At 51.7% G+C, this 25,185-nt stretch overlaps 2 protein-coding genes and 1 long non-coding RNA gene across 3 annotated transcripts; 2 read left to right on the forward strand and 1 right to left on the reverse strand.

Annotated features, from left to right (window-relative positions):
• Positions 1-466: 466 nt before the first annotated feature.
• Positions 467-10,875, forward strand: KLK6 (kallikrein related peptidase 6). The gene is made up of 7 exons (XM_055238074.2): positions 467-577; positions 1,473-1,565; positions 1,994-2,041; positions 2,790-2,946; positions 6,558-6,805; positions 8,212-8,348; positions 10,580-10,875. The coding sequence occupies exons 3-7, from the start codon at positions 2,002-2,004 to the stop codon at positions 10,730-10,732; spliced, it is 735 nt and encodes a 244-aa protein (XP_055094049.1). The 5' UTR covers positions 467-577; positions 1,473-1,565; positions 1,994-2,001; the 3' UTR covers positions 10,733-10,875.
• On the reverse strand, positions 5,283-19,455 carry LOC129460358 (uncharacterized). Its single transcript, XR_010115049.1, has 5 exons — positions 19,338-19,455; positions 16,707-16,885; positions 12,231-12,360; positions 10,560-10,647; positions 5,283-5,675 (listed from the first exon to the last, which is right to left on the reverse strand). It is a non-coding gene; the product is annotated as an uncharacterized lncRNA (long non-coding RNA).
• KLK5 (kallikrein related peptidase 5) lies at positions 16,977-24,709 on the forward strand. The gene is made up of 5 exons (XM_055238073.1): positions 16,977-17,060; positions 19,523-19,784; positions 20,499-20,755; positions 20,841-20,974; positions 24,226-24,709. The coding sequence occupies exons 1-5, from the start codon at positions 16,988-16,990 to the stop codon at positions 24,379-24,381; spliced, it is 882 nt and encodes a 293-aa protein (XP_055094048.1). The 5' UTR covers positions 16,977-16,987; the 3' UTR covers positions 24,382-24,709.
• Positions 24,710-25,185: the final 476 nt, after the last annotated feature.

Raw genomic sequence — 25,185 nt, forward strand, 5'->3', positions numbered from 1 at the left:
GAAGGAAGGAAGGAAGGACGAAAGGAAGGAAGGAAGGAGAGAGGAAGGGGGAGAGAGAAAAAAAGAGAGAGAGACAGGGACAAAATAAAGTGGAGAAAAAGGTAGAGAGACACAAATACAGAGACTGAGATGGGACAGAGAGAGAGATGGAAGTCCCCTCCCCTCCATGGCCAGGGAGACAGATGGAGCAAGAGACCTCAGGGGTGGGCAGACTTGGAGGAGAAGGACCAGGAGGATGTGGAAATCTCCAGTCAGGTCCGGGTGGGCAGTCAGAGACTGCAAAGGAGGACCGTCAGACAGGGACAAAAGGAAGCCATTGATGTGACCGCCCTCCCGCCTGCCCGCCGGAAGAGAGGTTGAGGCGCGGAGCTGCTGGGAGCATGGCACTGGGGTGCTGGGGGCGGACAAAGCCCGATTGTTCCTGGGCCCTTTCCCCATAGCGCCTGGGCCTGCTCCCCAGCCCGGGGCAGGGGCGGGGGCCAGTGTGGTGACACACGCTGTCTCCCCAGCTGGCTGGCTCGCTCTCTCCTGGGGACACGGAGGTCGGCAGGCAGCACACAGAGGGACCTACGGGCAGGTGTGTGAGTCACCCCAACCGCGCTGAACCTGGGCAGGCTGGTTCCCAGTGCCCGAGGGCTCTGGAGCCCAGAGTGAGGGCCTGCAGGTCCCTGGGTGGCACAGAGAGTGCTGGGGGTGCAGGGAGGCCTGGGGCACCATCTGCCTGCCCCAGAGGCCGGAATTTGTCTTCAGACACTTTCTTTCTCCAAGACCTGGAGGTCTAAGGACTGAGCCGACTAGAACTTCCTCTGCCTCAGATTCAGGCCCCAGCCCCTCCTCCCTCAGACCCAGGAGTCCAGGCCTCAGCCCCTTAAACCCAGGATTCCAGGCCCCCAGCCCCTTCTCCCTCAAACCCCTCAGGCCCAGGAGTCCAGGCCCCCAGCCCCTCCTCCCTCAGACCCAGGAGTCCAAGTTCCCACCTCCTCCCTCAGACTCAGGAGTCCAGGCCCCCAGCCCCTCCTCCCTCAGACTCAGGAGTCCAGGCCCCCAGCCTCTCCTCCCTCAGACCCAGGAGTCCAAGTTCCCACCTCCTCCCTCAGACTCAGGAGTCCAGGCCCCCAGCCCCTCCTCCCTCAGACCCAGGAGTCCAGGCCCTCACTGCACTCAGGGACCAGTGCTCCCCTCCCTGGAGGCCTGGTCAGGGGTCAGCAGGAGCAGAGCGTGGGGGCGGGAGGAATGTGTGTGGGAGGCCTTGGTAAGGAGGAAAAGGGTGTAGCCAGTCTCCTGGCTCAGGGACCTGAGAGACAGGGGTTAAAAGGACGTTCCAGAAGCATCTGGGGACAGAACCAGCCTCTTCCAGGGAGGCCTGGGAGCCGGGGGTGTGTGTCTGGCAGTCCCTGCAGCTCTGGGCTCTGCGGCCCCTGCGTCCTCCACTTGGCTCTGCCGCTGCATCTGAGTGTCTTCTCTCCTCCCAGCTCCCCACATTTCTAACTCTTTCTGCCTCCTTGTCTCGAAGCTGTTCCTTCCCCTGACTCAAGAATCCCCGGAGGCCCGGAGGCCTGCAGCAGGTAAGATCACAGGCATCACAGAACCTGCCGGGTGGGCGGGGTGGGTGGCCATTGCGCACAGAGCCAGGCTCAGAGGAAAACTCCCATACAGAGGAAGAACGCTAGGGCCCCCTAGGGTAACACTCTCCTGTCGACAGGAAAGCAAATCAGTGCCCAAGAAAGTAGAAAGATTTAATCAGAATCTCACCACGGGTTACTGGACAAGTGGACGTAGTTCTGAATTCTCTTTGGCACTGTTTTCATGGGCTCCTCTGATGGAAGACGTGGGCTGGGGAAGAATAAATCAGGAGGCTAGATGGGAAGGACGGAGGTCAAGGCAGGAGAACATAGCAGGCCAGGAAGGAAGGAGAGGAAGCAGAGGGAGCAGACAGAGGGATGGGGGGAGGGTCGAGGCAGTGACTAATGGACCATGTGGCTTCCCCTCTCAGGAGCGGCCATGAAGAAGCTGATGGTGGTGCTGAGTCTGATTGCTGCAGGTGGGGAAAGGGTATTTGGATGCGGGAGGCTTGCAGACAGGGTTGGGCTTGTTGATGGAGAAGAGGCTGGTATTGGGGATGGGGATACGCACAGGGTTGGGGTGGAGGAGCTTTGAAATGAGGAAGACGTTGGGGATTAGGCTAAGGGTGGGGAATACAGATGGGGAGGGTGGTGGGAGGTGGGTTTGAAGATATGAGGGTTTGGGGTGGGGTTGGCTTAAGGGATGGGGATCTAAACGGAGAAGAGGTAGCAGGTAGGTTGGAAAGCTGGAGAGAGCCCGGGGATAGAGGATACAGTTGGGTTTGTAATGGGAATGGGGTAAGTTTGGGAGTGGAAATACAGAGAAGCTTTTTTTTTTTTGAGACAGGGTCTCACTCTGTCTCCCAGGCTGGAATGTAGTGTCATGATCCACAATTCACTGCAGACTTGAACTCTTGGGTCTCAAGCGACCGTCCTACCTCAGCCTCCCAAGTAGCTGGGACTACAGGCGTATGCCACCATACCCTCCTAGTGTGTGTGTGTGTGTGTGTGTGTGTGTGTGTGTGTGTGTGTGTGTATGTGGAGACGAGGTCTCACTGTGTTACCCAGGCTGGTCTCAAACTCCTGGGCTCAAGCGATCCTCCTGCCTCAGCTGGGATTACAGGCATAAGCCACTGCACCTGACCAATCTTGATTGGAGTTCATGTTGAGGGGGATACGCTTGGTTTCTCCAGAACTCCTCTCTGACTCAGATCCTCTCTTCCTCAGCCTGGGCAGAGGAGCAGAATAAGTTGGTGCATGGCGGACCCTGCGACAAGACATCTCACCCCTACCAAGCTGCCCTCTACACCTCGGGCCACTTGCTCTGTGGCGGGGTCCTTATCCACCCACTGTGGGTCCTCACAGCTGCCCACTGCAAAAAACCGTGAGTCTACACCATAAATGAACAGCAGATGCGACTGAACCCCGAGGGTGTCTTGTAGATGTCAGGCAGGAGGTGACACAGGCATCCCCCCATCCCAGCATGTGGCCATCTGATAGCCAGGTGCATTCGGCCATTGCTTAATTGAATACTTAATGTGTGCCAGGCCCTGCGGGCATAGCAGCGGAAAAGAAAAAAAAAACAAGCAAAATTGCTGTTTTCCTGAACTTACTTTCTAATGGGGGAATTGGATCATTTGGGGACCTGCAGGGCGTGATGGGCATTTGGATTTAATTCTCAGCGCAGTAGGAAGCCACTGGGCAGTTTTGTTTTTGTCGTTTGTTTTTTGAGACAGAGTCTCACTCTGTCACCCAGGCTAGAGTGCAGTGGCATGATCTCAGCTCACTGCAACCTCCACCTCCTGGGTTCCAGTGATTCTCCTGCCTCAGCACCCCAAGTAGCTGAGATTACAGGTGTGCACCACCTTGCCGGGCTAATTTTTGTATTTTTGGTAGAAATGGGGTTTCACCATGTTGGCCAGGCTGGTCTCGAACTCCTGACCTCAGGTGATCCACCCGCCTCGGCCTCCCAAAGAGCTGGGATTACAGGCATGAGCCACCACCACACCCAGCCTGATTTACATTTTTACAAGCACCCTGGCAACCATGTAGAACGTGGACTGGGCAAGAGGAGAGGGAGGGAGGCCCATGTGGGGGCTGTTGCTTTCATCCGGCGACATAGGAGGGTGGCTTGAACCCAGGAGGTCGCAGTGGGGATGGAGGGATGTTGAATATCTTGGGATGTGGAATTCTGAGACTGAGCCAGCAGAATTTGGCAACGAGGAACAGGAGGGAGAGGGAAGAAGCAGGGCTGGCTTCCGGGTATTTGTCCTGAACAACTGGGTGTTTTGCCACGTCTTTCTCTGAGTTGTGGGAAAGGGAAAGAGAAACAGGCTGGGTGTGGGCAGGGGAGCATCTGACATTTTGCTTTAGCCACAGTGAGTTTGAGATGCCTGGGAGGTGTCCCAGCAGGGAGGCCAGGGAGGCCTCTGGAGCTTAGAGGAGAGGTCAGGGCTGGAGGTTAAAATGAAGGCATCATCAGCAAACAGGTATATTTAAAGCCATGGGACTAGATGAGATCATCCAAAAAGCTGGCATAGTTGGAGGAGCTGGAGGGCCCAGGACGAAAACCCTGGGCGCTGATCCTTACTAGTTAGATTCACAACAGCTGCCACTTGTTTAATGCTAACTACCAATCAGGTGCTGAGTGAAACCATTTATACATCTTTCCCGGAATGCCCACCACAAGGGACTCTTGGCACCATTTTGCAAATGAGGAAACTGAGGTGCAGCGAAATAGCAAGTGACAATCCCTGGGGTGGTTCCCCTGACCCCAAGGAGACCTGGGATGACTCTCACCACCATCATTCATTCCTTTGATGCACATTGACTAAGAGCACCTGCTCAGTGCCACATTCGAGTTGGGCAGTGGAGATTCAGCAATGGATGAGACACACACGTCATCCCTGCCCTCGGGAGCACAAGGACAGAAAGGTGCAGACAAGCAGTTATCTAAGAAGCAAAGTGGGGGCCAGGCGCGGTGGCTCGCGCCTGTAATCCCAGCACTTTGGGAGGCCTAGGTGGGAGTTCGAGACCAGCTTGGCCAACATGGCCAACATGGCAAAACCCTGTCTCTACTGAAAATGCAAAAAATTAGCCAGGCGTGGTGGTGGGCTCCTGTAATTCCAGCCACTTGGGAGGCTAAGGCAGGAGAATCGCTTGAACCTGGGAGGCGGAGGTTGCAGTGAGCCGAGATCGCGCCACTGCACTCCAGCCTGAACCACAGAGCAAGACTCTGTCTAAAAAAAAAAGGAAAGAAAGAAGAAGCAAATTGGGCTGGCCGTGGTGGCTCATGCCTGTAATCCCAGCACTTTGGGAGGCCAAGGCGGGTGGATCACTCGAGCCCAGGAGTTCAAAGCTGCAGTGAGCTGTGATCTACAGAACGCCACTGCAGATCCAGCCTGGGTGACAGAGCGAGACCCTGTCTCAAAAAAACAAACAAAAGAAGCCAACCCTTGAAAACCCCATATAATTACAAATTATGAAGGAAAAGAATAGGGGTACCTACTTTAGATGGAGGAGGGTCAGGGAGGACTTTCTAATGAAATAAAATCCAAGTGGAGGCATGAAGATGGGAAAAGAGTGTTCAGGACAGAGGAAAGGCGGTGATAACACCCCTGAGGTGAGAACCGTCTTGAGTATTCTCAGAAAAGAAAGTTTCCCATTCGCTGCGGGGCAGAAGGTGCTGGGAGATAAAGTTGGAAAGTGACTACAGCCAGATCGCACAGGGGCTCCAGTGCCAAGTGGAGGAGCCCAGGTTTTATTATTAGGACAATGGGGAGCCATGGGTGATGTTTGAGCAAGGGAGTGACTCTCTGTTTGTTTCAAGAATGTGTATCAAACACCTATTATGTGCCAGGTGCTGATCAAGGTACTGGAGATACTATATCTGAATAGAACAAAAATCCCCATCTTGACATCCTAGAGCTGCACTGTCTAATATGGTAGCCATCAGCCACATATAGCAAATTATATTGAAGTTAATGAAATAGAAAATCCACAAGCCACATTTCAAGTACTCAGCAGCCACCTGCAGCTTGTGGTGCCCCCAGCCACCTCTGGACAGTGCAGATAGAGATCATAGCATCGTAGTATTTAGTGGACAGCATCGCTCTGCAAGGAGGAGAAACAATACAATGAGTAAATATTTAACAATAAATATACAGCATGGCAGATGATTGTGATAGGTTCTCTGGTGGAACAGAAAGCAGCGGAGGGAGACAGGAATTGCCTACTAACAGGTATTTGTATTTTAATTGGGCAACTAGGGAAGGCTTCCCTGAGAGGCACCAACATTTAAAGGAAGTGAGGGAGTGAGCTATGCAGATACTTGCAGGACAGACTTGCTGGCAGAGGGAACAACAGTGCAAAGGCCCTGGGGTGGGAAGACCACTATTGTGTTCAAGGCAAGACAGGGAAGCCAGTGTTTGGCTGGAGCAGAGGGACAGAAGGGGAAAGTGGGAGGAGAAGATGTCTGAGAGATGATGGTCAGTGCCTGCAAGACCTGGTGTGCCAGGTTGAGAACTTTGGCTTTGATTCTGAGTGAGATGGGAGTCATAGGAGGGGCTGAGCAGAGGAGGCACAGGACCAACTTACATTGTTAAAATATCTTTGGTTGCTTTGTGGAGGATGGACTGTGGGGGCACCAGAGACAGAGCAGGGAGCCCAGTGAGGAGGCTACTGCTCTAGTTCAGGTAGGAACTGAAAAGGCAGCTCAAACCAAGATGGTAGCTGTGGGAAAAGTGAGATGTGGCCAGATTCTGGATATGCTTCAGAGAGGCAAAAGGATTTCTGGACAGCTTGGATGTAGGGCATGAAATAAAGAGAGTGAAGAATAGCCCCCAAGATTATTCTGAAAGGATGGAATTGCCATTTACCCAGCTGCAGAAGACTGTGGGAGGAGCAGGCCAGCTGATTCATGACTTCCCAGCTCTCTCTGAAGCCTCAACTGTAGCCCAAGGGCTCTAGGTGAGACCCAGCCCTCTTCCTTCCCAGGAATCTTCAGGTCTTCCTGGGGAAGCATAACCTTCGGCAAAGGGAGAGTTCCCAGGAGCAGAGTTCTGTTGTCCGGGCTGTGATCCACCCTGGCTATGATGCCGCCACCCATGACCAAGACATCATGCTGTTGCGCCTGGCACGCCCAGCCAAACTCTCTGAACTCATCCAGCCCCTTCCCCTGGAGAGGGACTGCTCAGCCAACACCACCAGCTGCCACATCCTGGGCTGGGGCAAGACAGCAGATGGTCAGTAGTGAGAGGCTGGTGGGGAGCAGGCTACTGGCTACTGGGGGAAGTGGGCCAAAGGATGGGAGGTGGGACAATTGGTGACGGGCCATGGGAAAATGGGCTAATGGTGAGGACCAATGGGACAGGGTTTCAATGGGAGAAAGGTCAAGGGGGAGAGAGAGTGAATTTGGGAGCTGGGCCAGTGAGTGAACAGCCAATGGAACATGTAGACCAATGGGTGAAGAGCATGGGAGAGATGGAACATAAGATGAAGGTTCAATAAAGAGGGAAGGTCAGTGGGGAGATGCTAATCAGGAAGGAGGTCAAAGGTCAAAGGGGACTGCTCAGGATTCATTGAAGAGCAGGAAGGAATAATGGAGAAGGAACTGATGGAAGAAGAGAAACCAATAAAGCACAAAAGCCAACTGAAGGATGTGAATTAAGACAGTGAATGGGGGTAGAGCTGATGGAAGAGGGACTAAGGGGAAAGGATCAATGGTCCAGAGGAGTCACTAGAGGAAAAAACAGGTCCAATAGATCAGCAGGAATCATGAAGGTGGGCCTGTGTGTGAAGGGCCAATAAGAAAGGTGAACCATTGGATGAAGGGCCAATGGGAAGGCAGAGCCAATGGGGGAGGATGGGGCAAGTTAGAAAAGGACCAGTGAGGGAGGTGGACCATTGGATGAAGGGCTATAGGAAGGGAGAGCCAATAGGGGATGGTGAGGCCAGTTAGAAAAGGACCAACGAGGGAGGCAGACCAATAGGAAGAGAGAGCCAATGAGGGAGAGTAGGGCCAGTCTGGAAAGGACCAATGAGGAAGGTAGACCATTGAATGAAGGGCCAATAGAAAGGGAGGATCCATGAGGGAGGGTGGGGACAGTTAGAAAAGGACCAATGATGGAGATAGACCATTGGATGAAGAACCAATAGAAAGGAAGAACCAGTGGGAGAGGGCATGGCCAGTTAGGAAAAGACCAATGGTCATAGAGTGACCAATCAAGATGAATCAATGGGCAAGAAGTGTCCAATGAAGAATGGACTACTGATCAGGAGGGGTACAGTAGAGGAGGGCCTAATAGAGGAAGAGACCTCCAGGTCCGATGAAACTACTGAAGAAGGTGGGACCAGTGGAAGACAGAAAAGTGGAGGAGGGACCTAAGAGAAGAGGAAAACCAACAGGAAATAAGGACTCCTGGAGAAGAGACTATTAATGAGGAAGACAGCCAATGGGAGGGAAGAATGATAGAAAGAGGGACCAATTAGGAGGCAGGGTTGTAAGAATGAGGGACAAACAGGAAGAGGGGAACCAATAGAAAAGAGGGACCTATAGGGGATGGAGGACTTATAGGGGTTGGGGGATGGCTGGGGAGAATGTCGGGAGTGCAAGGCCCGGGCTGAGTCTGGCCCATCTCTCCCCTAACAGGTGATTTCCCTGACACCATCCAGTGTGCATACATCCACCTGGTGCCCCGTGAGGACTGTGAGCATGCCTACCCCGGCCAGATCACCCAGAACATGTTGTGTGCCGGGGATGAGAAGTACGGGAAGGATTCCTGCCAGGTGAGGCGACCCGGACCTGCCAGTTACACAGCCAGAGACAGGACGAAGGCACAAAAACATGGCCAGACACAGGAAGAGAGAGACACACAGGCCAAAAGAGAGCTTTACAGAGACAGATAGAGACAGGCTGAGGGAGAACCCAAGCCCTGAAAAGGAGGAGAGACTTAGTTCAACACACAGAGACACAGTCAGGGACATGCAGAGATATAAAGACACAGTTGGCAGAGACAAGAAGTACAGAGACAAGGATGGAGGCGTCGGGATCAAGAACCAGAAAGACCAGGCGCGGTGGCTCACGCCTGTAATCCCAGCACTTTGGGAGGCCGAGGCGGGAGGGATCACCTGGGATCAGGAGTTTGAGACCAGCCTGACCAACGTGGTGAAACCCTGTCTCTACTAAAAATACAAAAATTAGGCCGGGCATAGTGGCTCATGCCTGTAATCCCAGTACGTTGGGAGGCCAAGGTGGGTGAATCACCAGGTCAAGAGATTGAGACCATCCTGGCCAATATGGTGAAACCTCGTTTCTACTAAAAATAAAAAAATTAGCTGGGTATAGTGGCAGGCGCCTGTATCCCAGCTACTCAGGAGGCTGTGGCAAGAGAATCACTTGAGCCTGGAGGCAGAGGTTGTTGCAGTGAGCCAAGATCGTGCCACTGCACTCCAGCCTGGCAACAGAGCAAGACTCCATCTCAAAAAAAAAAAAAAAAAAAAAAAATACAAAAATTATCCAAGTGTGGTGGGACACACCTGTAGTCCCAGCTACTCGGGAGGCTGAGGCTGGAGAATTGCTTAAACCCAGGAGGCAGAGGCTGCAGTGAGCTGAGATCGTGCCACTGCACTCCAGCCTGGGGACAGAGCCAGCCTCTGTCTAAAAACAAAAAGACCCAAAGAGAGGCAGTAAGGAGGCAGATGGTGTGAGGGGACTGTCCTTCCTCAAACAGAGCCCCCACGAGTCCTGCTCAGAAACGACCAGGCTCTGGAGGAGGGGAAAGGGGACTCCCTCCCGAATACTTTAACTTGGGTTTCCTCCACTGTCATCCATCCAGGCTCTCCTCTTTATGCCAGAATGACTAATACATTGAGGGATGTGCAGAGACCAACCAAGAGGGAGATAGAGGCAGACACAGAGACAGAGACAGGGAAAGCGATACATAGCAAGTTGGACGCAAAGAAAGGGCAGGCGGGCAAGACTGTCTTCAAGACACAAGGTGGAGAGGTGTCCCTGGACAGAATAGGGCCAGGTATATCTCTCCCTGGGCCCTCCCTACCTCTCCCACCTGGGTCTTATCGTCTCCTCCCCCTCCCCCTCCCCCTCCCCCTCCCTCTCCCTCTCCCTCCTCCTCCTCCCCCTCCCTCCTCCTCCTCCTCTCCTCCTCCCCCTCCTCCTCCCCCTCCTCCCCCCCCTCCCCCTCCTCCTCCCCTCCTCCTCCTCCTCCCCTCGTCCTCTCCCTCTTCCTCCTCCCCCTCCTCCTCTTCCTCCTTCTCCTCTTCCTCCTCCTCCTTCTCGTTTTCCTCCTCCTCTTCCTCTTCCTCCTCCTCTTCCTCTTCCTCCTCTTCTTCTCCTCCTCTTATTCATCTTCTTTTCCTCCTCTTCCTCCTTCTTCCTCTTCCTCTTCCTCTTCATCTTCCGCTGCCTCTTTTCCTCCTCCTCTTCCTCCTCCTCCCTCTCCCTGACCCCCTCTCCCTCCCCTCCTCCCTCTCCTTCCCCTCCTCCCTCTCGTCCCCTTCCTCCTACTCATCATTCGTCTTCGTCTTCATCTTCTTCTTCTTTTCTCTCTCTCTCCGTCTGTCTCTACACCTCTGCCTCTCTCCACACCTCCAGTCTCCATTCTTAAATTGTTTCTCTTTCTTGCTCTCTATGTTCCTCTGCATCTGGGCATTCCTATCTCTGTGTCTTTGAGTCTCTTTATTCTCTCTCTAACATTCTCTCTCTGTGCCTTTGTGTGTCTTACTGTCTCTCTCTGTCTCTCTGTCCCTGAGTCTTTCTCTCCATCTTTCAGTAAGTATCTCTGTCCCTTTCTACCCCCCTCTCTCTCTCACACACACACACACACACACACACACAGTCTCTGGGTTTCTATCTGTATCTGACTTTCTCCTTCTTTCCTGCAGGGTGATTCTGGGGGTCCGCTGGTATGTCTGTATCTGACTTTCTCCCTCTTTCCTGCAGGGTGATTCTGGGGGTCCGCTGGTATGTCTGTATCTGACTTTCTCCCTCTTTCCTGCAGGGTGATTCTGGGGGTCCGCTGGTATGTGGAGACCACCTCCGAGGCCTCGTGTCATGGGGTAACATCCCCTGTGGATCAAAGGAGAAGCCAGGAGTCTATACCAACGTCTGCAGATACACGAACTGGATCCAAAAAACCATTCAGGCCAAGTGACCCTGACATGTGACATCCACCTCCCGACCTACCACCCCACTGGCTGGTTCCAGAACGTCTCTCACCTAGACCTTGCCTCCCCTCCCTTCCTGCCCAGCTCTGACCCTGATGCTTAATAAACGCAGCGACGTGAGGGCCCTGAATATCTGAAATCTAGATATTCTCAGTTCTCCTTCACAGCCCAATTTGATTTTTCTTCCCCTCCAGGAAGGCACTCTTGATGCCTCCACCTTGTGCTAGACCTGATTCTCCCTGGTTTTACCCCAGCTCCATCCTTGCATCACTGGGGAGGATGTGATGAGAGGACTCGGGTCCTTGGTCTTACCCCCACCACTAAGAGAATACAGGAAAATCCCTTCTAGGCCTCTCCTCTCCCGGACCCTTCCACACGTTTGATTTCTTCCTGCAGAGGCCCAGCCGCGTGTCTGGAATCCCAGCTCCACCGCTTACTATCGGTGTCCCCTTGGGATGTACCTTTCTTCACTGTAGATTTCTCACCTGTAAAATGAAGATAAGGATGATACAGTCTCCATAAGGCAGTGGCTGTTGGAAAGATTTAGGGTTTCACGCCTATGACATACACAGAATAGCGCCTGGCCCACCATGCACTCAATAAAGAATGAATTTTATTATGAGTGGGGCTTTTTGCTTTGATTTGACTTCCACCTTTCTGAAATCTAGATATTCTCAGTTCTCCTTCACAGCCCAATTTGATTTTTCTTCCCCTCCAGGAAGGCACTCTTGATGCCTCCACCTTGTGCTAGACCTCAAAGATGGCTCTTGCCCCTACATTTTTTTTTTCCCTCCCCAAGATGAAGTCTTGCTCTGTCACCCAGGCTGGAGTGCAGTGGCATCATCTCAGTTCACTGCAACCCCCACCTCCCGGGTTCAAGCGATCCTCCTCCCTCAGCCTCCTGAGTAGCTGGGATTACAGGCATGTGCCACCACGCCCAGCTAATTTTTGTATTTTTAGTAGAGACGGGGTGTCACCATGTTGGCCAGGCTGGTCTCGAACTCCTGACCTCATGATCCACCCACCTAGGCCTCCCAAAGTGCTGGGATTACAGGTGTGAGCCACCGCACCCAGCCTAAACTTTTGTCACAGCAAAACCAGGAAGGTGGGAGGGTAGGAAGACCACCATGCATGGGTAACGGTGATGGGAGAGGAGGGCAGGGATCAGATCCCCAAGGATCTCAGATGCCAGCGTGAGAGGCTGGAACCTTCTCCTGAGGGCAGTGGGGAGCCATGGAAAGTCTGTGAGCTGGGGCAGCCCTAGGGCCATGTGCAGGATGAACCAGAGGGGAGACACTGGAGGCTGGGGCTGGGGAGGAGGTTGAGGTGATGGTGCAGAGAGACAAGATGAGGGTTGAGGTGGGGCTGGGCCTGGGAGGGTTGGAAAGGAAGGCTGGATATGAGTTCACCCTTTGGAGAAGTTCGGGTGGGTGGCATTCTCACAGAAGGAACAACATGTAGAAAATCCTGGGGGTGTGAGGACACCTGTGAATCGTCCTGGATGGTGGAGGCTGGGGTTTGAGCTGGGAGAAATGAATGACGTGGCTGGAAATGTAGGTCAGCGGAAGATGATGCCACTGAACGCCAGGCAGAACTTGTACCTGATCCCGAGGGCCTGGAGAAAAGGAAGGATGTGGTCAGATCTGGGCTTTAGAAAGACCCTATGATCTTTGTCTTAAGAATCAAAGAAATGCAACATTCTATCATGGGGACGTGATGGAAGGAAGTGGCTGACTTTGTGAGTTGATGGAATTATGAGGTCATGTGAATGACCTGGGCACCCGTTGAGCAACCTTCTCCAGAAAAGCCGTGAAATTCACCAGGGTCACCAAGAGGAACCCAACCAGTGACGGTCCAGACCAAAATCAGCTGCAGTTAATCGAGAGAAAATTGGCTTTCTTTTTTTCTTTTTGAGACGGAGTCTCAGAGTCTCACTCTGTCGCCCAGGGTGGAGTGCAATGGCACGATCTTGGCTCACTGCGACCTCTGCCTCCCAGGCTCAAGCAATTCTCTTGCCTCAGCCTCCCGAGTAGCTGGGATTACAGCTGTGTACCAGCACACGCAGTTAATTTTTTTTTTTTTTTTTTTTTTTAGTAGAGACAGGGTTTCACCATGTTGACCAGGCTGGTCTCAAACTCCCGACCTCAAGTGATCCATGTATCTCAGACTCCCAAAATGTTGGGATGGCAGGCGTGAGCCATTCAGAAAGAAATTGACTTTCTGAATGGATAATAAGAATAATGATAGTCATGGCAACAATAATAATAATAATTTAAAATATACTTATTAGCACTTGCCAGGTACTATTCTAAGTGCCTTACATATATTAACTTATTTGATCCTCATGGCCAGCCTGTGAGGTGGATACCATTATTGTTCCCATTTTACAGACACGGAAACCAAGGCACAGAGGGGGTCCATGGTGTGATCAAAGTCTCACAGCTAGTAATTGGCTGCCCCAGAATTTAAATGCTAGGGGCTGGTGCCACAGTTTGGGCTCCTAACCACTCTTCTGTACTGAAGTCTTCTTATAATTCTGAGATGTTTTGGAATTGAGCATTAAAATGTTTAGACATCCAACCCTTCTTATGAATTTTATTTTTTTGAAGCAGAATCTCTATACTTTTGGTATTTTAGGAGCTTGTGTGTCTAAGAGAATTTCACCTGTTATAGGGAAGGCCTTGTGACTTCAGCTTTAAATGTGTAATAATTGAGCTGTGATTTTTTAAGATGGAGTTAACGCCAAGTTAACATCCAGCATTGGGATATCTGAAAGAATGCAACATGGGTCATATTTATGAGTGTAATACACTCAGATGTACAAACTCACTTCAATGCTTTGGAAGTGGTGCCTAAAAATCAAGGGACTTCCAGAAGAGATTGAATGTGTTGGTTTTAGAAATGTAGTTTAAAATGTCTGAAGGTGTTTAATTAACTTAGTTTGTGAATAGGACCAAGCATTATTATGAGGACCCCATAGGCCGGGCGCGGTGGCTCACACCTGTAATCCTAGCGCTTTGGGAGGCTGAGGCAAGCGGATCACCAGGTCAGGAGATGGAGACCATCCTGGCTAACACGGTGAAACCCTGTCTCTACTAAAAATACGAAAATATAATTAGCCGGTGTGCTTCCTGTAGTCCCAGCTATGCGGGAGGGAGGCTGAGACAGGAGAATCGTTTGAACCCAGGAGGCGGAGGTTGCCGTGAGCCGAGATTGCACCACTGCACTCCAGCCTGGGTGACAGAGTGAGACTCCATCTCAAAAAAAATAAAAATAAATAAAAATAAAAGCAACTGGTGTGAAAAAGAAACAAAGAAAAAAAAGATTTATCTAGACCAAAATGGGTTGCAAACAACTTAAAAGACTAAGGAAGAAGTAGGTCGCTGGTTTTGTCACTTTATTTATTTATTTATTTATTTATTTATTTATTTATTTATTTTGAGATGGAGTTTCGCTCTTGTCACCCAGGCTGGAGTGCAGTGGCGTGATCTCAGCTCACTCCAACCTCCATCTCCCAAGTTCAAGTGATTCTCCTGCCTCAGCCTCCTGAGTAGCTGGGATTACAGGCATCCGCCACCATGCCTGGCCAATTTTTGTATTTTTAGTAGAGACAGGGTTTCACCATGTTGGCCAGGCTGGTCTCGAACTTCTGACCTCAGGTGATCTGCCCAGCTTGGCCTCCCAAAGTGCTGGGATTACAGGGGTGAGGCACTGCGCCCGGCCACGGTTTTGTCACTTTAATGAATGAAATATTAATTCTCATAATCAAAATAAACCTCAGAATAGGTTTTTGTTATTTTGGGTTTTTGGTTTTTTTCCTGTGCAGTAAAACCAGTCTTGAGCACTCTACAATTTCCCCTTAAAAGAATTATAGATGTGAGCAACACAGCTCAGTTGTTTTTTTGCCCTCAAGGAACAAGGGTTCGAAGAAGGCAGCATCTTCAGGCGTCTTTGTCATTTTGTTCATGGACACCTGAGTCTGATTGTTCACGGACACCTGTGTCTGGCACATCACAGATGAATGTTTCATTAGCTCTTACTTCCTAGTGAGGACAGAGACAAGGAGACACGAAGACAGATGCAAGGAGCTGGCAGCAGATGGAAAGAAAAGCTGGCGTAGAGACGAGGTCAGGAGAGGTGGCCTCAGATTGCTCAGGAGTGGGGAGGGAGAAGCCACCTTTCGGGTTCCCCACCCAATGCCCATTTCCCAAGCCGTCTGCCCCTTTCCCGGCCCCTTGATCTATTTTCCCGTCAACAAGTAGCCCTGCCCGACTCTCTCACCCATGCCTGGCCACACCAGCCGGGCCACGGCACCTGTGGATTCCCAGACTGGGTCCCTGCCTCTTTGTGCTCCATGGCCTGGGCCCAGAGTGAAGGGAAGAGAAGGAGTTGAGGTCTCCTCCTCCAAAGCGGCTTGAGTCTCCCCTGCCCAAAACGCAGGGAGAGGGAGGCAGAAAGACAGGGAAGGAGGAAGGGGTGGGGAAGAGAGAGAAAGAGAATAATAATAACACAGAGAGAACACACAGAGAGCCTGGGACACAGGGACACACAGAGTCAGAGAGAAAAGAGAAGATGAGAAAGACACAAAGGGAGACACAGAGGTGTAAAGAAAGAGAGATTAACAGACAGTCCCAAGTACCTGCAAAGGGGCAGAAGCACAGTTTTCAGGGTGGTGTCTATGATCATCCTCTTGATTATGGTGATGATGTGACAAGTACCTAAAGTCATCAGACTCTACCCTTTAAATATGCAGTTTGGGCCAGGCATGGAGGCTCATGCTTATAATTCCAGCACCTTGGGAGGCAGAGGCAGGTGAATCACTTGAGGCCAGGAGTTCGAGACCAGCCTGGCCAACATGGTGAAACCCTGTCTCTTCCAAAAAAAAAAAAAAAAAAAAATCAGCCGGGCGTTGTGGGGCACACCTGTAATCCTAGCTACTCTGGAGGCTGAGGCACGACAGTCACTTGAACCCTGGAGGTGGAGGTTGCAGTGGGCCGAGATCACATCACTGCCCTCCAGCCTGGGCAACAGAGCAAGAATCTGTCTCAAATAAATAAATAAACAAACAAACAAGCAGTTTGTTGTACCTTAGTTATACCTAAAAAAAATGCTGTCAACAAATAGAGCAGAAGTGAAATAAAGGAAAATAAATGGGCTGAGAACTTTAAGGTATATTTGACAAATCATTCAGAACCTTTAAAAAAGAAAGAATCACAGAGGCATAGAAAGACAGAGAGGAACAGGGAGACAGAAACACTTGTGGCCCAAGGAGAAAAAAACAAGGCTCCTAAGACAGACAGGAGGAGAGAGAGAGAGAGAGAGAGAGAGAGAGAGAGAGAGAAGACACAGAGAGAAAAAGACACAGAGAGAGACAGAGAGGCAAGAGGGAGGCAGAGAAAGACAGAGGGGTGGATACAGAGAGACACGAGATATTGAGAGAGACTCAGAAAGATAGCTGAAGGAGAACCACAGAGAGATGGAAGAAGACTCTGAAAAAAACCAGAGACAAAGATGGAAAGAGGAGTATCAAGGGGGAACAGACAGTGGTGGAATGAGCAAAATGCAGAGAAGAAAGCAAGCAATCCAGGTACCAAGAATAGTGACCCAGAGTTGGTGAGAAGCCAGATCCTTCAGGCTGGGGGAGGCAAGGAAGGGGCTGGCCTGGCTTCCGGAGACCCCTCCCCATTCTCCAGGCCAGGGAGGTAGGGAGTGACATTCGGGACTGGGTGGGGGGTGCTCTGGGGGTGGAGATGGGGGGAGCAGGAGGAGCTATTGCTAAGGCCCGATAGGCGCCTCATTGCCTGGGAATGCGCCCCAGGGAGCAGTGGGTGGTTATAACTCAGGCCCGGTGCCCAGAGCCCAGGAGGAGGCGGTGGCCAGGAAGACACAGGCCTGAGAAGTCCGCGGCTGAGCTGGGAGCAAATCCCCCACCCCCTACCTGGGGGACAGGGCAGGTGAGACCTGGGGAGGGTGGCTCAGCAGGCAGGGAAGGAGAGGCGTCTGTGGGTCCTGCACCCACATCTTTCTCTGTCCCCTCCTTGCCCTGTCTGGAGGCTGCTAGACTCCTATCTTCTGAATTCCATAGTGCCTGGGTATCAGCGCAGTGCTGATGGTGGCCCGTCCTTGTGGTTCCTCTCTACCTGGGGAAATAAGGTAGGGGAGGAAGGGGAAGTGGGTTAAGGGCTCCCCGGATCGCCTGGGCCTCCCAACCCTCTGACATCCCCCATCCAGGTGCAGCAGCCATGGCTACAGCAAGACCCCCCTGGATGTGGGTGCTCTGTGCTCTGATCACAGCCTTGCTTCTGGGGGTCACAGGTAACCAGAACTCCGGGGTGGGAGGGGTGTGGGATTGGGAGGACTGTCTCTGCAGCACTAGAGTGCCTGTCCCCTGGGGAACTGTGTGAGCCTGGGCATGACTCCCGGACCGGGTGAATGTGAGTCTATGTCTGTATTTGTGGTTGTGAGATTGTATGTGGCCCTGTGACTGCCACGGTGTGTGTCGGGGAGGGGGATGCCTTTTCCCATATCAAGTGACTGTGCAGCAGGTGGCACTGACCCTTTGAGGCTGTATGTGTGGTTTTGTGATTGTGTGTGCATTTAAGATTGTGTGTGGCTCCACAGCTATGTGGGTGAATGCATGTAGCACTGGGAGTGTTTGGCTGTGTGTGGTGACTTGGCATTGTATATGACTGCAGGTATCTGCAGTTCCTGTCCCTGAGATCCCGGGATTGTGTGCAGTAAAAGTGGTCATCACTGTGGAAAGGTGTGACTGTGTGCTTGCAGATGATTATGTGATTGTGGCTGAGTGTGACATTATGGATGCCTATATTTGTGACCGTGCGACTACCTGAAGCTCTATGTAGGGGTGACTGTATGTGACTGTGTGTGTCTGTGTGAGGCCGTGTAAATGCTACTGTATGTGTGATGCTGCAGCTGTGTGTCTGGAGTTTCTGTCTCTGCCTGGAGGGATAGAAGGTGCAGGGGTGGCTGTCTCTGGGAGATGGGTGCTAGGTGACTGACTTGCAGTGTGTGCCTGTGTGCAGAAGAGTATGTGGCAGTCTGAACATCTGTGCACACACAGCATCTGTGCATGGCACTGAGACACCGTGGATGAGGGTGTGCGATCCCGCAAGGCTGCCCAGGAGCGTGTGTACCTAGTGAGCATGTGTACCCGGAGACAGAGCTGTACTGTTGGCTGCACCTGTGGAGGCAATGCGTGCCTGTCTACAGAACTGTGTGCATGCTTGGCTGTTACTGCTGTTGTGTGCGTAGTTCTTGGGGTGAGTTCTTGAATGATGGTGGTGCCAGGGCCATCAGCGAGGGTAAGAACCAGGCCGGGCGCAGTGGCTCACGCCTGTAATCCCAGCCCTTTGGGAGGCCGAGGCGGGCGGGTCACCTGAGGTCGGTAGATCGAGGCCAGCCTGACCAACATGGAGAAACCCTGTCTCTATTAAAAATACAAAAAATTAGCCGGTGTGGTGGCATGTGCGTGTAATCCCAGCTACTCGGGAGACCAGGGCAGGAAAATCTCTCGAACCCGGGAGGTGGAGGTTGCGGTGAGCCGAGATCACGCCATTGCACTCCAGCCTGGGCAACAAGAGCGAAACTTCCTCTAGAAAAAAAAAAAAGGGTAAGAATCAGTGAATGGACACGGAAGGACTGATGATGGAGTGGGGCATGTATGTAGTCTGTCGGTCTGTGTGTGAGAGGAGGGGATTGACAGGATTGAGAAGGCATGTTTTCATCTGAGAATTCAGAAACCTAGGCCTGCTCTTCCCCTCCACGTGGCCCCCTAAGCTGAGCCCTTCTTTCCTGGTCCTGCCTTCAGAACCCTAGCTCCGCCCATGAGCTCTGACCCCACCTCCTTTCCTCAACCACGCCCCTAGGCCAGACTCTAGTCGACCCCGCCTCAGGCCACACCCCTTTGGGCCAGGCTCCGCCCCCCTGTTCTGTGGGTACCTTCTAGAACTCCCTTCAAAGTCAGAGTTTTTTTTTTTTTTTTTTTTTTTGGAGACAGTCTTGCTCTGTCTCCCAGGCTGGAGTGCAGTGGCGTGATCTCAGCTCACTGCAACCTCTGCCTCCTGGGTTTAAGTGATTCTCATGCCTCCACCTCCTGAGTAGCTGGGATTACAGGCGCGCGCCATCACGCCTGGCTAATTTTTGTGTTTTTAGTAGAGACGGGGTTTCACCTTGTTGGCCAGGCTGGTCTCGACTCCCAACCTCAGGTGATCCGCCCACCTCGGCCTCCCAGAGTGCTGGGGTTGACAGGCATGAGCCACTGTGCCCAGCCCAAAGTCAGAGCTCTTTATAGAAGACTCTAACACGTAACCCTGGCCTTGGCCCTAACCAAGTCAGTTCCAAACCCCTTCCTGCCTCCAGCCCTGACCCCACTCACTGAGGCCTGACCCCACTTCTTGAGACCGGTTCCATCCCTAAAGCCCTGGTCTCCCTCCCATCCCCAGGCTCCAGTCCCCACAGCTTTGGCTGTACCCCTGAGCTTGTCCAAGAATCCTGTACCCAATTTTACCCTCCCATTTAGTTCTAGCCAATTCCAGGAATCTGTGAGGTCCAGTTAGAGTCCAGTAACCCTACATGAGCCTGGGTTCTGTCCTTGAGCTTAAGCCTGGTCTTGAGCGGTGCCACTCTTATTCTCCAGGCCCCGCCCCCTCAGCAGGTCAGACACCCACCCTCTAGCTGGTCTGGCCTCTAGAGTCTGAGACCCACCCGCAGCCCAAGCCCCGCCTCTGAGTCCCGCCCAACCCATTTTCCGTTCCCAGAGCACGTTCTCGCCAACAGTGATGCTTCCTGTGACCACCCCTCTAACACCGTTCCCTTTGGGAGCAACCAGGACCTGGGAGCCGGAGCCGGAGAAGACGCCGGGTCAGATGACAGCAGCAGCCGCATCATCAATGGGTCCGACTGCGATAAGCACACCCAGCCGTGGCAGGCTGCGCTGTTGCTAAGACCCAACCAGCTCTACTGCGGGGCGGTGCTGGTGCATCCACAGTGGCTGCTCACGGCCGCCCACTGCAGGAAGAAGTGAGTGAGAGTTCCAAGAGGAGGGTTGGTGAGGACGGGGAAGTGGGGGTGGGGGGCATGGAGGTGAGGGCTGGTGGGGACGGGGAAGTGGGGTTGGGGGGCATGGAGGTGAGGGCTGGCGGGGGCGGGTTGGGGATGTGGGAACAGGAGGAGGTCGAGTTGGGGATAGGACTAAGGATGGAGTTTTGCGGGGGAGCGAGTTGGGAGGATGAGATTGGAGAGGGGAGAGTGTTGTGGTAGGGAATGGGAAGGAGCTAAGGATGGGTTGGATTTGGGGTTAGGAGCGTATATTTGTTGAATGGTTTGGGATGGAGGTGGAATTGGGATTGGCTTTAGAATTGGGGGTGGGTGAAAATCGGGCTGGGGTGGAAATGAAGATGGCATGGAGATAGGGTCGGGATTGGGAACAGATATAGAATTAAGGATGGGGATTGGAGTTTCGGGTGGGGTTGGAGATGGTTGGATTTGGGCTCGATAATGCATATGGTGATGGCTTCTGGGTAGGGAAAGAATTAGGGTTGGGAATGGGATGGGTTTGGAATTGTGATTGGGATGGGGACAGGCATGGGATTGGAGACCAAGACGGAGCTGAGGATGGTTTGGGGACTGGGGGTGGGGATGGGGGTGGGGCTGGGGCTGGGTGTGGGGTTGGGATTGGTGTTGGACGTGGAGATAGAGATCAGGGTTGGTGGTGACCTGCCTCATCTTCCTCAGAGTTTTCAGAGTCCGTCTCGGCCACTACTCCCTGTCACCAGTTTATGAATCTGGGCAGCAGATGTTCCAGGGAATCAAATCCATCCCCCACCCCGGCTACTCCCACCCTGGCCACTCTAACGACCTCATGCTCATCAAACTGAACAGAAGAATTCGTTCCACTAAAGATGTCAGACCCATCAACGTCTCCTCTCATTGTCCCTCTGCTGGGACAAAGTGCTTGGTATCTGGCTGGGGGACAACCAAGAGCCCCCAAGGTGAGTGTCCAGGTTCTTCTTGATACCGACCCGTCTCTGCCGCCTTCCATCTTTCTCCACCTCTCATTGTGTTCCTGTTTGACAGTGCACTTCCCTAAGGTCCTCCAGTGCTTGAATATCAGCGTGCTAAGTCAGAAAAGGTGCGAGGATGCCTACCCGAGACAGATAGATGACACCATGTTCTGTGCCGGTGACAAAGCAGGTAGAGACTCCTGCCAGGTGAGGACACCTCTCTCTTTATTCAGCAGATACACACTGAGTGCCAACTCGATAACATGGAGCATTGCCAACTTCTGAGGATCCAGCACTCGCCAAGACTGTCAGGACCCCTGTTCTCACAGAGCTCGTACCCGAGAGTAATGGTGTTTCGTAGGAATGATGCTGAGCTGCTTATGTCATTTCCAATTTTCTAGTAGCCACATTAAAACAAGTAAGAAATGCCGGGCGCGGTGGCTCACGCCTGTAATCCCAGCACTTTGGGAGGCCGAGGCGGGTGGATCGCTAGGTCAGGAGATCGAGACCATCCTGGCTAACACGACGAAACCCCATCTCTACTAAAAATACAAAAAATTAGCCGGGCATGGTGGCGGGCGCCTGTAGTCCCAGCTGCTGGAGAGGCTGAGGCAGGAGAATGGCGTGAACCCGGGAAGCGGAGCTTGCAGTGAGCCGAGATCGCGCCACTGCACTCCAGCCTGGGCGACAGAGTGAGACTCCGTCTCGAAAAAAAAAAAGAAAGCACATCTCATTCGAATGGTGGCATTTAAAACCATTTAGCCTTTCTGTAGGCAAAGTTAGTATCTTGTTTTTCCAGACCTCAAGGTGTTTTTTTGTTTGTTTGTTTTTTCATACCGGTGTGTGGTCTGGGTGTGGCCACTAAAAGCTACAAGCAAGAAATAATAACAACTACAACAATACTAATAGTATAAAAATAATAGCATCTGGCTAATTGCTGGACACCGTTTTAAGTGATTTGCATGCCTCAACTCATTAACTCATTTACCTGTTATTATTGGCCATATTTTACAGACAAGGAGCCAAGGCTCAGAGCAGTTAACTAACAGCCTCTCAAAAGAAACTCTGCAGAGATGTTAAATTTAAAAAATAATGAGAGAAATTAAACCACAAGAAAGTTGAAATTTAGAGGTCCAGGCAGCTAAGCTTCTTTGCCTTGAAACAGTGTCTGCTACTGGGAAAAAGGCAAGTCTTGGCTTTCCTAATAATTGATACCAGGACTCTGTAATTCATATTTTGCATGCATATAAGTAAGAAATGAAGCCGGGTGCAATGGCACATGCCTGTAATCCCAGCTCTCTGGGAGACTGAAGTGGGAAGATCACTTGAGCTCAGGAGTTCAAGACCAGCCTGGGCAACTAAAACTAAAACAAAAAAAAAATACTAATTGTTTTTATTTTAGTAGATTTTATTCATACCACTTACATCATTATTGTAGTATATATACATATTTATTTCTTTTCTTTTCTTTTTTTTTTTTTTTTCTTGAGATGGCATCTCACTCTGTCACCCAGGCTGGAGTGCAGTGGCACCATCTCAGCTCACTGCAGCGTGTGCCTCCTGGGTTCAAGCATTTCTTCCACCTCAGCCTCCCAAGTAGCTGGGATAACAGGCACCCACCACCATGCCCGTTTTTGTTTTGTTTTGTTTTTTTTTTTTCTGGAGAGACAGGGTTTCACCATGTTGGCCAGGCTGGTCTTGAACTCCTGACCTCAAGTGATCTGCCTGCCTTGGCCTCCTAAATTGCTGGGATTACAGGTGTGAGCCACCGTGCCCAGCTGGGAGATAGATATTTCTCTCTGCCTCAAACAGAGGTCCACTCGAGCTACTTTTCATTTTCTTCATAAATATTAGCTGAGTGGCTATCTACCAGGAATGGTTCCAGGTGCTGCGGTTATGGCATCAGGCAAAACAGACCAAAAACTTCCTGCCGCATGGACCTCATGTTCCCCAAGTGGAAGACAGGCAATAAAGAGATAGATAAATATGTAGTAAATTTAAAAAAAAATTAGCCGGGTGTGGTGGCTTGTACCTGTAGCTCCAGCTACGTGGGAGGCTGAGGTGGGAGAATTGCTTGAGCCCAAACGTTTGAGGCTGCAGTAAGCCGTAACTGCACCACTGCACTCCAGACAGCAGCCTGGGTGACAAAGCAAGACCTTTGTGTCAGAAAGAAAAAGAAAGAAAGAGAGGAAGAGAGGAAGGGAGGAAGGGAAGAAGGAAGGAAGGAAGGAAGGAAGAAAGGAAGGAAGGAAGGAGAGAGAAAGGAAAGAGAAAGAAGAAAGAAAGAAAGAAGAAAGAAAGAAAAAAGGAAAAGAGAGAGAGAGGAAGGAAGAAGGAAGGAAGGAAGGAAGGAAAAGAGGGAAAAAAAAGACTGTTGAAGAGCAGTGAGTATTATTATAGGAGGGTAATTATAGGGAGGTTTGGGGAATTGAGGACAGGAAAAACAAATTAGTCCAAGCAAATGGATTTCTACTAGGAATGATTCTGCCCCTAGGAGACATTGGCAATACCAGGAGACATTTTTGGTTGTCACAACTGTGTGAAGGGGCATTACTGGCATCTAGTGGGTAGAGGCCAAGGGTGCTGCTCAACGTGCTATGATGCATAGGGCAGGCCTCCACAACATACCATTATCCAGCTTCAGATGCCCACAAAGCCCAGATCAAGAAGCCCTCATCCAGGGGCTGAGAACTGTATTTTTGCAGAAGGGAGGTATAAGGATGGGTTGGTGGAGAATGAGGAAGGAAGGTGTGTGTCCAGTAAGAGAAATAAGGCCTGCACAGGCTGGAGGGGAGAGTGAGAGAGAAAGGGAGGCGGAGAAATACACGATGAGGGAGACAGGCTGGAACAGAAAGTAGAGACAAAGATTCGAGATGTGGAGAGGAAGGGTCACAGACCCCCTGAAATGTTGTGTGGAGCACAGGAATCTGGAAGAGGAAGATGGAGTGGAGAGTGGCAAATGGGGTCTAAAAGTTGAACTTGGAGGCCGGGCGTGGTAGCTCACGCCTGTAATCCCAACACTTTGGAGGCTGAGGTGGGCGAATCACTTGAGGCCAGGAGTTTGAGACCAGCCTGGCCAACATGGTGAAACCCCGTCTCTACCAAAGTAAAATACAAAAAATTAGCCGGGTGTGGTGATGGACACCTGTAGTCGCAGCTACTTGGGAGGCTGAGTCAGGAGAATTGCTTGAACCCGAGAGATGGAGGCTGCAGTGAGCTGAGGTCAGGCCACTGCACTCCAACCTGGGAGACAGAGTAAGACTCCATCTCAAAAAAAAAGTTGGATTTGGAGTGAAATATTAATAACATTCTCCCTCTCTCTCTTTTTGCCTGCGTCTCCATCTCTGTCTTTTTCTGCATTTCTTCATCTCTGTCATTTCCATCTGTGTGTCTGTCTCCACCTCCTTCTCCATCCTGGGCGTCTCTGCCTCTCTCGTGCCTCCCTTTCTCTCCCGCAGGGTGATTCTGGGGGGCCTGTGGTCTGCAATGGCTCCCTGCAGGGACTTGTGTCCTGGGGAGATTACCCTTGTGCCCAGCCCAACAGACCGGGTGTGTACACCAACCTCTGCAAGTTCACCAAGTGGATCCAGGAAACCATCCAGGCCAACTCCTGAGTCACCTCAGGACTCAGCACACCGGCATCCCCACCTGCTGCAAGGACAGCCCTGACACTCCTTTCAGACCCTCATTCCTTCCCAGAGATGTTGAGAATGTTCATCTCTCCAGCCCCTGACCCCATGTCTCCTGGACTCAGGGTCCACTTCCCCCACAATGGGCTGACCCTATCTCTCTAGTTGAACCCTGGGAACAATTTCCAAAACTGTCCAGGGCGGGGGTTGCATCTCAATCTCCCTGGGGCACTTTCATCCTCAAGCTCAGCGCCCATCCCTTCTCTGCAGCTCTGACCCAAATTCAGTCCCAGAAATAAACTGAGAAGTGGAATCTTCCTGTGTCTCCTCCCTATGCAGGGTGGCTGTGAACAAGTCGCATCTCCGTCTCCAGGCTCATGTGTTTTGTCTATGAAGTCACTTGGGTTGTTAGAAACAGAGGTCCAGTCGGACTACTTTTCACCTTCTTCATAAATATTGGCCAGGTGGCTATTTTTTATTTTTATTTATTTATTGTTATTATTATTATTATTTGCGATGGAGTCTCACTCTGTTAACCACGCTGGAGTGCAGTGGCACAATCTCAGCTCACTGCAACCTCCACCTCCCAGGTTCAAGTGATTCTCCTGCCTCAGCCTCCCAAGTATTTGGGATTACAGGCGTCCACCACCACGCCCAGCTAGTTTTCGTATTTTTAGTAGAAACAGGGTTTCACCATGTTGGCCAGGCTGGTCTCAAACTCCTGACCTCAAGTGATGTGCCCGCCTCGGCCTCCCAAAGTGCTGGGATTACAGGCATGAGCCACCACAC

The sequence above is a fragment of the Symphalangus syndactylus genome, chromosome 13 (genome assembly GCF_028878055.3).
Source record: "Symphalangus syndactylus isolate Jambi chromosome 13, NHGRI_mSymSyn1-v2.1_pri, whole genome shotgun sequence".
Classification (NCBI taxonomy): Eukaryota; Metazoa; Chordata; class Mammalia; order Primates; family Hylobatidae; genus Symphalangus; species Symphalangus syndactylus.